The 16,307-nt window shown below is 36.9% G+C and overlaps 1 protein-coding gene across 12 annotated transcripts in view; it reads right to left on the reverse strand.

The window, feature by feature from the left end:
• Positions 1-498: 498 nt before the first annotated feature.
• The window catches only part of SPOP (speckle type BTB/POZ protein), a 101,905-nt gene continuing 86,096 nt past the window's right edge, over positions 499-16,307 (reverse strand). For all 12 annotated transcript variants that reach the window (XM_087944927.1, XM_026669699.2, XM_087944925.1 and 9 more), the window contains 9 exons: positions 13,563-13,703; positions 11,632-11,753; positions 11,022-11,173; positions 10,751-10,878; positions 7,361-7,538; positions 5,777-5,832; positions 4,472-4,594; positions 2,901-3,043; positions 499-1,751 (listed from right to left, as the gene is read on the reverse strand). In XM_087944927.1, coding sequence (XP_087801053.1) covers positions 1,607-1,751; positions 2,901-3,043; positions 4,472-4,594; positions 5,777-5,832; positions 7,361-7,538; positions 10,751-10,878; positions 11,022-11,173; positions 11,632-11,753; positions 13,563-13,640 — 1,125 coding nt within the window. In that variant the 5' untranslated portion in view covers positions 13,641-13,703 and the 3' untranslated portion in view covers positions 499-1,606. The remainder of the gene's footprint in view (positions 1,752-2,900; positions 3,044-4,471; positions 4,595-5,776; positions 5,833-7,360; positions 7,539-10,750; positions 10,879-11,021; positions 11,174-11,631; positions 11,754-13,562; positions 13,704-16,307) is intronic.

Raw genomic sequence — 16,307 nt, forward strand, 5'->3', positions numbered from 1 at the left:
AAGTGTTTCTCCATACCATATTATTTCTCTGTTTTTCTTTAGGATTTTTCCTCAGGCTTAGAGATAAAATGAGGATCCCATAGGACAAATTCCATCCATCCCAAGTGTCTGCAGTATTTCTACTTAAGGTACTGATAGGCTGAGAGATTCAGATACTTATCTCTTGAGCCAATTTCCTTTGTAGAAAAGGAAAAAGAGAAAAATACAAGAAAACACTGAAAAACTAATACCTGCCTTCATGGCCCCAGAGAGGGCAACTCTCAGAGCAAGATCTTACCAAAGTATTAAACCAATGCCTTAGTATCTGCTGCTATCATCCCTGGATGTAAAATGTTTGCATCAATAAAAAGACCCAAAGAACTAAATCTGAACTTGGAGAAAATATGTTTTTAAAAAATAAAATAAAACCCATGAAGACAAGACATAGCAATGCACAGTACAAAAGAGTAATTATACCCCGCCCCCCACCAAAAGAAAACTCAAAAGGAGAAAAAGAGCTTTTCCACAATTTTGGAACATTTTACCTGTAACAGAAAATGGGCTTAAAATGAAACAGGACCAAATTTTCTACAAACCAGTAAATGAATACAAATACTCAGTTGTTTTTAGCAACCCAGAACAAGAAACTTTTGACATAAGTATTGATGAACAATTAAATTTCTTTAAAAAAACAGAACAAAAAATATTTGTATATGGAGGAAGAATCACGGGAATTCAGAACAAAAAAAATTAAGCAGGGAAAAAGAGAAGAACAAAGCTCCCACAATATCTAAACAATTAACCATTGTTCTTGGATATCCCATTCCAAGTGAAGAGGAACCACAATGGTTCCTGAAAACTGATAATGGCTGTCTCCATCCTACCCCCGTCTTCCAGAAAGTGTATCCTGGAGCAGTCCCTTTATCAGCATTTTTAAGAAGCTGTCATTTTGACAAGATTATTCATCTGCTTCTTTTTTCCCATCCCAATTCATGTACAAGACATAGCAATCGTCTCATCATGGTTGGACGGTAAATGCAAAAATCTCAGTAGGGTCAGAAGGTCTGTCCTTTTTTCAAAAATCTTTCAACAGAAATTCCACCAATGCTTCCTTTTATGGGATTTGGTTTGCCACGGCCAACTCATTTCCCCCATTCCCCAATTGATTTCCCAAATAAAAGAAAATGTCTTCTTTGCTCCAACCATGCCAATTTCTTCTGTGCTGTCAGATGAAGAAGCCTCTTGTTGGTTTTTTCACTTTAAATTCCATTTAAGATTGGGGAATCATATGCCTGGTCAATTTTTAAGTTCTTGACTCAGCCATTCAAAGGAAAACACACAGAAAATGCAGCAACAGAGGTTGAACAATCCCCTTTCCCAAAGCATATCCCTCCCGTTTGCCCCAAAGTTGACTTGGTATTGTGTTTTGTTTTGTTTAGAAGTCTGCATGTTCCAAAATACTCTTCCTCCCAACCCACCCTGACCCACCCAAAACAAAATAAAAAGCTCCATGGGTTGCATCATCTACCTGATGATCAAGTTTTGAGAAGCAACTGCTTCTGTTGCTACTTCAATTATTTTTAAAAGAAAAATACAGACAGAGGGTTGTGCAGTGGGGAACCCAGCCTTAGGATTGCTTCAGCCGTTTGCGTGGGGGTCCCAGAAAGGGGCACTGCGCAGAGGCCAGTGAACGATATGCCTCTGCTACCAAATGAGGGTGAGATACTACCATCGACTTCCAGCCTGCAGTCTCCATGACATCAGAAGCATGGCTGAAAATAATAACGAAGAATTCAAGATTACCAGATTGAAAAATGTTAATGAAAATCAACTATCTCTCAGCTACATATTACCTATCTGAAAATGTCTCTCAACACAAGAAACTGTATTTGTCACTGTGCACCTTTGGACATGATTTTTAATAAAGATGTCTCTATTCCTGTATGACTATTTTGATGCATATTTATTTATTTATTTATTACATTTTTATGGCCATCCAACTCAAATATTTGTGACTCTGGCATACAATAAAGCAAGGTAAACCAAAAAGACAAATAATCCCAGTTAAAATTAGTATTACTGCAGCTGCCATCTTCCTTGGAAAAAACAGTTGAGTAAACTTTCCTTTCCAAAAAGGAGCTTCATCTATATGTGCAGTAAAGCTGTTGTATGATAAATCCTGGGAGCTGCAGCTCTAACACAACTGGACAGAACCATCTTGAGGAATGCTGTAGTAAGAATCTGTTTATTCAAGAGAAGAACAAACATTCGAACAGCTGCTGGCTATTTGCCATCTCTCCAGAGTTGATGACAACGTTTTAGGGTAGGAACAAATCTTGACACAGAACTTTTAGTTCTAGTTAGACACAACCCTTTCCCCTGGTATCCTGCAGAGGATCTGAATGCAGATTTCATCATCCCCAATCAATTTTGCTATGCTGAGAAGCACAAGAGAATTCTAAGATATCTCTAGGGTGCAGATTCTGGAAAGATATCCTAACTTAAAAAAAGAAAAAAGGGTTAAAGGTTTCCCCTGTCCAGTTGTGACCAGCTCAAAGGGGCGGTGCTCATCTCCAATTCTCAGCCAAGGGAGCCTGGTGGTCTGGGAAAAGCTTCCGTCATCATGTGTCTGCATGAAAGTACGGAACGCAGTAACCTTTTCCACTGAAGTGGTACGTATTTATCTACTCACATTTGCATGCTTTCGAACTGCTAGGTTGGCAGGAGCTGGTGCGAGTCATGGGAGCTCACCCCATTGCATGGTGCTCAGGTCTTGAACCCAGGCTATCAGACAAGCCCAGTGTCATCACCACTGAGCCATCACTCCACCCATCCTAATTTAAGTAAAATGCCAAACTTTGCTTTGAAGATTGTTCTTCCTAGATTTAGTTCACTAGAGTCAAAAAAGAAAGCCCACTTACTAGTTTATGAAGTCAACTGCCTGAGTTTTTAGCTGGTCAGCACTGTGTAGATCAGCCAGAATTAGGATCTCTGCTGCATTCTCCACTGACAAATTGCTGCACAAAGCATCCTCACACATCACTTTCAAACGTTCCAAAGCATACTGCAAAAGATTAAAAAAGAAAATAAAAAAGAATGGTTTCTCATAACTTTCTGGCAACATGAAACACCATCAGAATCCAGGCCACAAAGCATAGTGAATTGGATAATCATGCTTACAATATAAGGAGTGTAAATATATGTGGATTTAAATGGGGCTTCAGTGAACATCCATTTGGAGTTAATCCCACACCACATTATAAAATAAGAATCTCTAAGAACTAACACAAGCACAATCATACATGAATGCTGGGTATCAGTCAATGTTGCTTAAAAAAATGAGAAATGATATTTCTTAAATATGCATGCTTGCATGTGAACCTATATTAGTTCTAAATAGGTAACATAGCATCTCAGCATCTCTTCCCATCCTCCCCATAAACATTGGAAAGACAAAAGTGAACTCTCTAATCACATCTTCACCCAAGAGCCCAATGGCAGGTCTCTAGAGTTTCAGATAGGCATTGCATTTTGTTTATAGAATAATTACGTATTTTTCCCAAGAGATTGGAGGAAGACAGAACAAACTGTTCCATAACCTCTTGGGCAAGTATTAAGAGGTTTTATGTGCTGCCATAAAAGGTTTTGCTTTCTGTTTTCAAAAAGACATCCAGAGATGTTTAGAAAAAAGAACTATGCAAAACCTCTTCAACAATTAAAGCCCCATTCAGTACCACCACTCTACCCGTGTTATGTAAGTGTTGCTGCAGCTAAATGGGTGTTAAACATATTTATTACTGAACCATGCTGGAAAAACAAAATATGGCTTGGATTTCCAGAGGTGTTTTTTTTTGTTTTTTTTACTGTTTACTGGATAAAAGCTACACAAATACTTCATGTTTCTGGAAACTTATCCTTCTCAGCTACATTGCCATATCTCTGCTTCTAGCTCTATTCCCACAGCTTGGCTACTTCCTGGTGTGCTGGGATGCAATTAAGTATAGAAGTTGGAAATTCAGGGAGAGTATTAGATTGGAGGCAGATGGCCAATGTGGAGCTTGATCGGAACAATTTTAAACTATTCATGGAAGTATGCACAAAGAAAGAGAAATATAGCTTGGTTTCACTGATATCCACCAATTTAATATTACATCAGAATATTATGCTATGTGAAAAAATGGTAAGTGGTTGCAGACCAACACAGATAATTTGGGGGTTAGAATGTGCTGTGATATAAATTTTTCATCCTTTTTTTATCTGGTTTACTCTGCCTATGCTATCCTCTCTGACAATAGATTTATGGGTCACTACATTCTACTTAAATATGGCTCAGCTTCTAATATTGGGGTTCCAAAAGATAAAAACATAAGGCATACCTACTCAAGAATGTGAAAATACAGAAATACTCCAAATACATTGATATCATGATCTCTATTCTAGCTTCTCCCAATTTTTGTTCTTCTACAACATAACAGCTAACTTTCCTTTTTACCTTGTCAGCTGCTGCAAGCAGATCGTCAGCCATTTTGTCAAGATTAGGTGCCTTTCCCGTATAAATGAAACACATCATTTCTTTGAAAACTTCAGGTTCCACATCATTGATTTCAACTCGATTCTGTACCAAAGAGGAGAGGAAGATTATTCTTCTGAGGCAAGATAAACCTTTCTTAGCCTAAATCTCTCCTTCAGCAATAATAATTCTCTGTAAGTAGGGGTGCAAACCTATTTATTTGTATTTATATTACTGCTTATTTTATTTAGTGACTCTGGACATCTCCAAACCTTTCAGGTTGATGGCTGCATTAGGCGAATGGCAAGGATTGCCCTTCAAAAAGATAAGTTAAGGTTAAGAAAACAGGTTAAATTTGATTTTATAAATCTTATTAAAAGTCAAATAACTGTTAATTTGAGTGTAAAAATATTTAATACTTTTCTCATTATATCACTGAAAAAAATTGATGGCAAATTTTGGAATATTCTATGTGTAAGATTTAAGGGCCTGTATTTATAGAGCCTGCTGTAAACTATATGCAAACATAGGTTAAGAATCATGCATCCCTTATAGCTCTACAAGAAGACAAACTACAAATTCTTCCTTAGCCTGTTTTTTCTACCAAGTTTACCTGTAATAAAAGAAATAGCTAGCAATGGATGTTGTAGAATCATTCTAAGCAGAAGAGCAGCTTTTTTCCCAAAGTCAACTTTGAAAAGGGAGATGAGCAGCATATAAATTTAATTAATAAACAAAATAAGTACATTTCCAATTATTTAGCTGCTATTTTAAATAATTATTTACATTTTTTCCCTTTCTCAATTTCCTCAAGAGTTTACACCATAAATTATAATATGCTTATCTCTACCATATCCTATATATAAAACAAGTAAGGTGTAACGTTTATATATTTATTTGGACCCTGACTCTATTCAGTTTCACTAAGACTACAATCTCAGATTAGCATCCAGTGCTTCAGATCTAACTGCTGGAAATAAAGAACTTAAAATCAATTGCCCAATAACACTGACAATTTGTTTTCATGGGCAATGATGGATCTCTTGCCAACCTACTATAGAAAACTAACTATCCAAAGTGCAATCTAGATTCATATCTCTTCTCTGTTCTCAGAGCAAAATGCCTTGTCAACCTTGACACATTAACAAGACTATATTTCATTGAGCCTCTCTTGTCTGAGCAGGACCTTTGTGGTTTGAGGTCAAAAGTTTGCAATACTTTTCAGTTATTAGCTAAGGTTTGCCTCAGCAATATCTTCTGTCTGGGCAGCTCTTCTTCGCGACTTACCTTTTTACTCTCTTCCATCTCATGTTCAAACATTGCGCTGAAAACTGGAGAACGAGCTGTATGCATGGTAAATTGGCATAAGGTAAAATGGAAAAAAAACACCATTTTTAAAATGTGAAACAGATACTCTTTCTTTCTAGAGAGGAACCGATATATATCATCAGTACTTGCAAATTCAAGTAATGTATAAAATGGACAAGTAAAAAATAAATTGTATGCTCACAAGAGAATCAAATCAAAAATTCTGCCCAAGGGAATATGCATATGCTTTCCCAACAATTTATTCCCACCTATGCAATGAGATAAGATAAACTCTGGAATGCAACTAATTCAATTTTCAGGTTTCCTCAATTCCATTTCTTCTTACTACAATATTAGAGGTCCTTTGCCATGGTTTTTTTGTTGTGGTGTGCTTATCACCACAGAATATAAAGGCTTTGAGTACTAAATTAAGAAATAATTAAACACAATAAACATTCATATATACTGTACCACAGCAGTCCCCAACCTTTACGGCTTGTGGCCCAGGGGGTGAGAGATGGGAACTGGGCCAAGCGAGTTGGCATGCACAAGTGCCTGTTGGCCTGCTGCTCATGCAAGTTGAGCTGCTTGTGTGCATGCACGCTCCAGCCAGCCACTCACATGCCCAATTCCAAATAGACCATAGCGCAATAGTCAGCTGTGACCTGAGGGTTGGGGACCTTTGCTGTGATAGATAGAAATGGATTCTCAATCTACATAAATATGGAACACCTATTTTTCAAAATCCATTGTTATTTTGCAGCAACAAAGATAAATTCTATATAGAACCAAGAAATCTTCTAAACTACAAAACCTTAATCTTTTGATCTGTGGAATTTCAGAAGAATTTAAAATACATTTTATCTTTAGGTTATGATCATTCATTTGATGACTGTTTCAAGTTATGTAAGTACAAATGATAGTTATGGCCAGTTCATAAAACTGAAGTGCATGTGTCATTACATGATCAAAATTTGAGTGCTTGGAAGCCTGCCCACACTTATGACTATCAAACTTGCAGCATCACATTGCCGTGATGTTTTGCAACGTTTTTACCCTTCATGGAGCCAGGGTGGGAGTGGCCTGTGCATGATGCATCCGGCCTGCGGGATGCTACACTCCTGCTATAGGGGCACCAACTCCCACCACCCACATCCCTCTCATTAGTAAGCCCTATACTCCATGCTCTCTATAGTCCTGCATTCGGCCACCCACAGCTGAATTTTGCTGCTACTGAGCTGACCAATCATGCCTGGCTGGCCTTTGGCAAAGCAAGTGTTGGACACATGAGGCCCTCGTCTTGTGGTCACAAATTGTAGTTTCTTCATGAGTCCTATTCTTTCCAGTTCAATTACATCCAATTCTCAGAAACTGCTGGACAAGTCCCTGCAGTTTTCCAGGCAAGGTTTTTCAGACGTGGTTACCATTGCCTTCTACTTAGGGTTGAGAGAAAGTGACTGGCCCAAGGTCAACCAGCTGGCTTTCTGCCCAAGGTGGGACTAGAATTCACTCATTTCTAACCTGATGCCTTAACCACTGTAACAAATTGCAGTCAATACCAACCTGCTAATATGGCTTTGTGAGCTTGAAACTCTTGGCCTGCTACACACAGGGAGCAATCTGTGAAGCGAGAGTTTTCCCAGAGGCCTCCCAACTCATCAGCCAAGCGGCATTCAGGTACCTTCACCATGTTCATGGAATTCTGGCCGGAGATATTGACAGAGTCCTGTACTACACTCACCTGCAAGGAAGCATAGAAGCCCATGCTCTTTATAAACATACTGGTAATAGCAGCAAAAAATCTAGAAGAACTTAGCAAAAATAACCACCCCGTCAACAACAAATTCCAGAGCGATACAGACCTTTTTGTAAGAGAACCCAGTAACACACAGGAAAAGTTTGAGTTTTCCTACCCCACTCTCCAAACCATTGTCTATATGCAAGTTCACCACACTGAAATGAAGACAGATTATCAACTACTTCAAGGCAGTATATGAAACAAATCTATACATTCATACAACATTGGGCAAAACTCAAAGATAGCACAGAAAACCTATTTTATTGGTTTTCAACAACATATTCAGTTTGCTATAATCCCTCTCTGCCTTTCCAACAGAAGATCTATTGTTTTGTGTACCCCACCCCTAAATGGTTACTTAATAAATAGGGGATTGGTTCACATAATGCACTAGGTTAGGAAAAATGGGTTCATGTAATTTATGGTTCAGGGTGTTGTGAGAACCTACCTGTTTATCAATTTGTGTGAAAAAGCCTTTCTATTTAAGCCACAATATAATCTATATGAGCAGAGTATATGGAGAATGTAACGATTTCTGCTGCAATCCTGGATTTAGAATGTTGTACAAATCTAAATGGTAAACTATCATGTGTGCAGATAAATGAAAATTCATTTTTATGCTAGTTTGGGCCAAATCTCCCAAATGATTGATCAGATGTGGATGTGCATATCTTAAAATTGTTCTCTATTAGGCAGCAAGTGAATATACTATAACAACAGGCTGTGCTTATCACTAGTCACATGCCTTTCTGAGCTGGCATAGCATCTGATGGTCCCCAAGAAAGAACAAAACCCAGGCTCCAGTAATGGAACACAGATTCACAAATTAAAAGCAAATTTATTTTTTAATATACAGAGAAAAAAATACTATCTCTAATCAAATAAAAAATCCATCTAGTCTGGCAGATTATGTTGCAGAATATTTGATCTGTAGGAAGAACAAACTCAAAGCTAGGGGAAAAAAACCTGTTTTCCAACTGCCACTTCTCAGCCCAAAGTGTTCAGAAAAGGAAAGTGCCATTGTGACAGTTAGTTGTGAATGTATAACTATTAAGAAAACTGAAATCAATCTGATAGATGGTTCTTGAAAAAAGTTCCTCCTTGGCAAAAGCAACTGGGACAAGAATTTCTCCAAGTAATGCAATTCTAAAGTGCAAATCACATAAATGCATTGCTTAGCAAAGGCAATCCCAATAGTCCCTTATTATTTTAATTTAAAGTCACTTCCATGATTTTAGGACGATATCCACATAGTTTCCTTACAGCAATGTGGAAATGGCTTGCCACTGTATTCTTCCAGGATATTTTTTCATTTTCCTTAGATTGGCATTACCTGAAGAGTCCCTTCAAGTGCAAATCAGATCTGACCAACAAAGTTTCTGATGCAAGTCTTTGTTTTTCTTTACTGGTTGAAGTTGGGGAAATATAATTATTAGTGAAAGTATTAAAGGAGCAATTTATGTTTAACTAAACATAAATGGCTTGCTTAGTCCTTCTTGTGTAAACTTCTGTCAGCCTTGGAAGCCATATTAGCACCAGAAGCTTCCACACTCCCACATTCTTGAGTGTGTGAAGTTGGAAGGGGGGATTTCATGGAGTGTATATGATTAGACATAATAGTATTCTTCTTTAAAGTCAAGGTCATATTATTCCTGCACCTGGCTGAGGAGTAATAGACTGGATTTCTCAAGTTGGAACAGATGGTGATTGGGCATGTGATATAATGATGGGTTCAGCGGGTGGATTTGTAATTTTTTACTACTGGAGGAAAACCTGGGAACTTTCAGATTCGGGTTTTCCCAGATGTGCCAGTATAACTACTCTAATAAAAGGAAACTGAGAAAATGCCTGTCTCAGAGCTTTTAATTGGAGTTGGGTTTTTCTAGAAAGCTGACACTCTGTGTACCACAGTGGTGTAACTATCTTAATTTTCTTAGTTTTGATTTTCACACAAATCTAGACAAAATTCAGCACTGAAAGGATGGTGATTCCAAATAAAAGTTTATATGTATTCAAATTTCTATCATCAAAATCCATGGAAATTAAAAGCCTGTGATTTTAGTTGGATTGCATCCAGTTATCTCTGCATTCATATTGTAGCAGTCCTTACTACCTATTAAACAAAGGGATATGTGGGATACTAAAATTCTGATTCTTTCCTCTTTGACATGGTAGCCCGATCCCTCTGCATGCACAAGGGATCCAGGTGGTAAAAACGAAATGTCAAGCAAATGCAGAGAAAACAGCCTTCTATTTTGTCTGCAGGCAGGCGGTTGAGTCAGTGAACAATCTATGAGCCAGGGATTTAATAAAGTAACAAACCTTTCTCCAGCACGAAATAGTTTAAAGGAAACAAGGCATTCATATAGTTCTTACTTCACTAAGTCTTGTCATTGAGTCTTCAGAGCAAGTTAGCAGAGCAGTAACCAACTCAAAAACATATTTCCCCTAAACAGTTCGGGGATCCTCCAGCAAGAAAGAATAAGCTGAATATATGGTGTAACACCTACTTACGTGACCAAAACCACCTTAGCAGCAACGATCAGTCAATGCAAGTTTTTTCTGTCTGTCAATCAAGTCTATATTTTTAAATGGTCAAAAAATGCTTAAGACAAGGGTTTGGCTTTTTTACCTTTGAACATTACCTGGAAACTGTAGCAGGTACAAAATACAGCAACAGCAAGCTAATGGGTAAGAACTACCATGCCATATCATGTCAGTTTTGTAAGGGATGACTTGGTTACCAATAGATTTCAAAATTCAAATTCCATATACTGGTTATAACCTGTAAACCCCATAATGTTGTGGCACCTAGGAATTTCAAGAACCAACTCATCCAGAAGAATTGATCCATCCAAAGCTTCAGCCATGATGGAGATATTTGAAGTTCCACCCCATAAAGACCAACTTTATGATGAACAAGTTAGATTTGTGATAGAAGCCAAGGCAACAAAACTATTTTTATGAACACTTTCCCAAATGAAACCATGAGGTCCTATATCAGGAGTCTCCAAATTTGGCAACTTTAAGACTTTGTGGACTTCAACCTTCAGAATTGCCTAGCCAGTATGACTAGCTGAGGAATTCTAGGAGTTGAAGTCCACAAATCTTAAAGTTGCCAAGTTTGGAGAACCCTGTTCTACATCTTTCCTTACCTCACAAAAGAGAGTGAGTTTGTCATCTGGAAGGAGCCCATTTGCCTCATCTAGAAGAAAATCTCTTCTGATAAACTTCTTGAATCCCCAGTCTTTGCCTTGCACAAAGCGATAGGCTCTCTGACTCTCTGGAAACATAAAAAAGGGGTTGGAATTTAAAAAAAAAAGAATAAAGAAAAAGAAATTTAAAGACACACAAACAGAAGTATTTATTTTCTGCTCTATTTGGGTATGAGTCAAATATAAGTACCCAATTACTAGCTATGCATACCCATTGCTTTTGTTTCTTCTCCTTTTGCATTCAAAATAGAGAACTTGAATTTGGCTCGGACTTCGCTTTTCGGGCAGCTGACCAGTAACAGATAGAGTGAAAGATAATCTTTACTTTCTTCATCCAAGCCCTTTGGGTTCACACGCAAACACCTACAAAAGCAGAAAAATCACATTCATTCTCTCTATATAAATGATTCAACTACAGTGAAGCAACTTTCTATCTACATATTTTCTTTTTAAAAATTGTATCATGAATGATAGTCTGTTTTATTCTGCTTATTATATTTTAGTCTGCATTTACTACAGACTATTAAGCAATGAAAATTTGATTTCTTGTAGATGATCATAGGAAATTGCTAAGCCACACTTACAAATGGGTAACTAAAATTCAATAGTAAATGCAACCCTTTCTTTTCTCAACGGTTTCAATCCAGTCTTTTACTATCGCATTTTTACAGGTGACAGTTCTGAAAGGTAGCATTAGTAAATTCAGCTATGGCTGTAAATGAATATGAAGCCAAAGTGTAACTCTAAATCTAGCTTTGAGAACTACGTAATAATAAACAAACCTTCTGCTGTTCCCTATCTGGAATTTAACTGGTCCTTACCATTTCAATTTATCATTAGCTCCTGATGAAAATGTTGAACTTTTGATGACCTCACCCATTTCCTCTCGACAAAAGCTGAAGTTATTGATGGTCCACATGTAGGAAAATTTGACCACTTTAATCTTTAAAAAGAATGGGAGAGAAGGGAAGTATTGGCTAGAAATTTACATACATTGTTATAAAAAACAAGATCACCAAAAATAATCCCAATATTTGAGAATGAAGGAAAAATAAATTTAAAACTCTATCCTCTTGAAATATTACAAGTACCTCTTCAAGAAACTGAAACTTCTTGTTTATCAAAGGCTTTCTACAATATTTCTATCCTTGTCCCTCTCCATCAGAAGTCTGGAGGAAAATTTATAGGGTTATTAAGTTAGTATATTTGGCCTGCACCAATTTATTTGAAAAGGTAGGAGTATGCCTGCTTTGAGAAAAAAATTGCTGCTACTGAATTATTTGCAGTAGCCCTTTTTAATGACCTTTGATTTAGTGACTTCAAATTTATCATGGTGCTCCTTATACTTGCAGCCATCAGTCCCCATGGTCACTTGACTGCAATTTCAGGTACCTGGTAACCAGATTACAATTATGATAATCACAGTATCACATGATCAGTATCACAAAGTTACATGATCACCCATTGCAATCTTCACTACCAGCTTCCAACAAGGACTAGTTTGTCCCATCTCTATGGGACACTGATGCCATGTGGGTTTTACCTAATGACAGCAATTGGGACTGTCATCATAGTCGATGGGGTCAGATGTAGATGCATTTTACATGTCTTAACAGGGTTACCAGTCCCTATTATTTTCAGTAAGCAAGGACTACCTGTACTTGCATTCACGTGGAGTACAATTTGATGTGTTTCATATATTTGTTAAACTTTGTGCTAAGGTTGTATTAAGAGGAGTTCTGATTACAATGATTATTAATATGTGCACAAAGAATTACAGCATAACAATTGCTGACATAACTATAGGTAGTCCTCAACTTATGATCACAATTGAGCCCAAACTTTCTATTGTTAAGTGCGATAGTTAAGTGAGTTTGTCCTATTTTATGACCTTTCTTGCTAGTTATTAAATGAATCATTGCAGGTATTAAATTAGTAACATGGTTGTTAAATGAATCTTGCTTCCCCATTGACTTTGCTATGACTGCAGGACACTGCAACTGTCATAAATATGAGTCAGTTGTCAAACGTTTGAATTTTGATGGTGTAACTATGAGGATGCTGCAACAGTCATAAGTGTGAAAAATGGTAAGGCATTTTTTCAGTGCTGTTATAACTTTGGTCACTAAATGAACTGTTGTAAGTTGAGGACTATCTGTATGTATTTTTAATGCTAGGCATAGTAAATATAGTAAATGTCAATTATAAGAGCAAATATAAAAAGAAAACCTATCAGATTGGACCTTTCCTGTTTCAGTACAAAGTACATTTGTGTAATATTTCAGTTATGAAGCCCACAAGTTGCTATCTAAAACAAAGATGGGCACAAAATGTTATTAATCTGATCCCCATTTGATTTTGTTGGGTGGATGTCTTAGTTATTCTAAATCTAATATTGTTGGAAAAGCAAAAACAACAAAAATAAGTTTCATGCTCTGCAAGTCTGTTTTTTCATGGCAGTATATATATTAGGACCATCACCAAAACCTAACATAGCTTCTAGTTGACCAGATAGTTACCATCTATCCTTGAGAAGTCTGGCAAGAACAATATTATGAATTTGGGAGTTCCACACTTTCCAATTACAATTATTATACAAATTACAATTATGTACAAATATTAAAATGTATCAAGTTCAGTTATTTTGAAAAGATGTCTCTCTGTAAAACACTTGCTTGAATCCAATTCAGAGAGGAAAATAAATGCCAGTTGATCTACAGTCACTAGTTAATATTTCAAAGTGCAGGCATACTTGAGTGTAACACCAGCTCTCTGCAACAGGTCCGCTTGACATCTCTGCCGGAGGAGGAGGACTCGGTACCCTTGACATCGCCAGCTTGGAGATCAGATAGGATTTCACAGGTTAAAGAATTATGTGTATGTAATCTTCACTCTAATTGCACAGGAAGTGGGAGGGGGAAAAGAAAGAGTTTAAATATGTAGCAATTTCTGTTCATTTCTGTTTGCACAGCAAGATACCAAAATTAGTTTATGGTGTTTCAGTTGTGCAATACCTAATCACCTCCTTCTTGCTGTGTTTTTGTATGAAATGTACACTTCATTCTATACATGCCATGCCAAATTGTTACACTTAATGAAATATCATTGGTTGTTCCTTAGGCTTTGGATATTTTCCAATTTCCAAGTCCCTAAGATTTTCATCTAACTTACTTCTATGCCATATTTACCATCCTCATTTAAAGAAAAAAAAAGTTATTATCCAAATAATACCATTAGAACTGAGGGCCAGGCAGTCAATTAATTGCCAAAGTTGAGATAGAGATTTTTTTAAAGGAAGTGTCGCTCTCACTGGAGAATGATGGATATAGTAAAATGAATGTAGAATTGGTAGTGACAAAGGACGGAGTGCTTTCATCCACCCTTGGTCACTACCCATGTCTTTCTCAATTCTTCACAAATGATGGCAACTTTTCTTCCCTTCAGTTATCAATTTTCTTATCCTTCCATTATCAAATTCCCAACTCTCCATTATTAAATTCAGAATTATCTTCTTTTGTTACAGGTACTTCCATGATGTAAATCTATGACAGGAGGGAAAACACTGCAGTATTTACTCTGACACATTAGAGGTCAGAGTGACTCGGCCTTAAAAATGAAGCGATAAGAGATTCAGCAAGATTGCACAGTGTAATTCATTAACTGAACATGGAACGCAGAATAATAGCATTGAAAGGAACTTTGGAGGTCTTCTAGTCCAACCCCCTGCTCTAGCGGGAGACCCTACACCATTCCAGACAAATGGCTGCCCAGTATCTTCTTGGAAAACTCCAGTGATGAAGCACGTACAACTTCCAGAGGTAAGCAATTTTACTGATTGTATAACCAGTCAGAAATAAGCACCTGAGGGCAAGCCCCCTCTTCCCAGTAACAGGCCCTCAAATATTGGAAGATTGCTATCGTATCACCTCTAGTTTTTCTCTTCATCAGACTAGACATACCTAATTCTCTTAGTTGTTCATCATACAATTTAGCCTCCAGATCCCTTATCATCTTTGTTACTCATCTCTGTACTCTTTCTAGAGTCTTAACCTCTTTTTTAAAGAAGAAAATAATTTGAAGAAAAAAATATGAATAAAATGAGTTTTGGAGCACATAAATGTTGGGTAAAAGGCTATCAAAATAATTTGAAGAAAAAAAATATGAACAAAATGAGTTTTGGAGCACATAAATGTTAGGTAAAAGGCTATCCTTCCTATGTATATATGACAGCATGTAGGTTGATATTTCCAATGACCAAGCGATCATCAGAAAGACTTTTGACATCAATAACAGCTTAATAATGTTCAATATATACTGAAAACAAAATGAAGTTGACTTGAGCATATGGGACATAATTATAGAGTACTGCAGTGATCACTGAAATTTTGGCCCACATCATAGCTTAGACTGGTTATTACAGTTAGAGGCATTCAGAAATAACTGTTCCTTCAACTTTCTTGTATGCCAAAGCAAAAATAAAAATAAAAATCAATGTTACATCACAAAACCTAAAATTGTTACCATTACCATATTATTCAATATTAACATAACCCATAGCTAAACAAAATGAAATAATTTGGTTTCGTAAATCAGAGCTGGGTGACATTTGAGGCCATTAACCTCAGTGCTGCTGTTGCCAAAAAGGCCATGCAGTCCTAGGTGCATCAACAGAGAGAAAGTTTCACAATCACACTTTACACTGGTGAGACCACATTTGGAATACTGTGCTTAAAAAAAACCCTGAATATTATCTACTATCCTCTCAGGTGATATTACCATATCATTTCCAGGTAAAGTTCTTGGTCTCAAATATCACCCAGCTCTGATTTATGAAACCAAATTATTTCATTCCATTTAGCCATGGGTTATGTCAATATTGAATAATATGGCAATGATAACAATTTTAGATTTACTTCCTTTGTCATGTAACATGTAGCAAGCACACAAAACACTTCCAGTTATTGCTGAATGCTTCTGACTAAAATGATAACCACTGTGTGGACAAAGATTTTTTTTAAGTTTTCAAGAGTTTATGGAGACCAGTGGGATTTAATACAATAGTTACATTAAGCCAATTAGAGGCCAAACACCTATACAGTAACCCATTTTTAAAAAGTGAATTTCGCATCCCAGTAAAGCATAACCCAATGTCTAAAATTTCAGGAGGAAATTTTAGGAAATCCTGAGATAATTTAAAAAAAAAAAAAAGGAATAGAACCACATCAGAGTATGGGTGGCCACTTCTTTTATAAAGGAACCTTATGCAAAGCTCTTTCCATCCACCCGAAGTGGCAGCACATTTTATAGCTGTGTAAATTGAACGAATGCAAAATGAGTCCTCTTTGGTTGAAGATTGATTTTAATAGGCTAATTTAGGAGCTTTGCCAGTTCCTACTGCATCTATAGTATACCCATGTGTACCATCAACCATATTTGTGAGAACTCACTGCGTAGTGCAGAAAAAAACGTAGGCAAAGGGAAAACGTTGAATTCTAGC

The sequence above is a fragment of the Notechis scutatus genome, chromosome Z (assembly GCF_049901735.1).
Source record: "Notechis scutatus isolate UNSWTSFEM ecotype Mainland chromosome Z, rNotScu1.2, whole genome shotgun sequence".
NCBI classification, from domain to species: Eukaryota; Metazoa; Chordata; class Lepidosauria; order Squamata; family Elapidae; genus Notechis; species Notechis scutatus.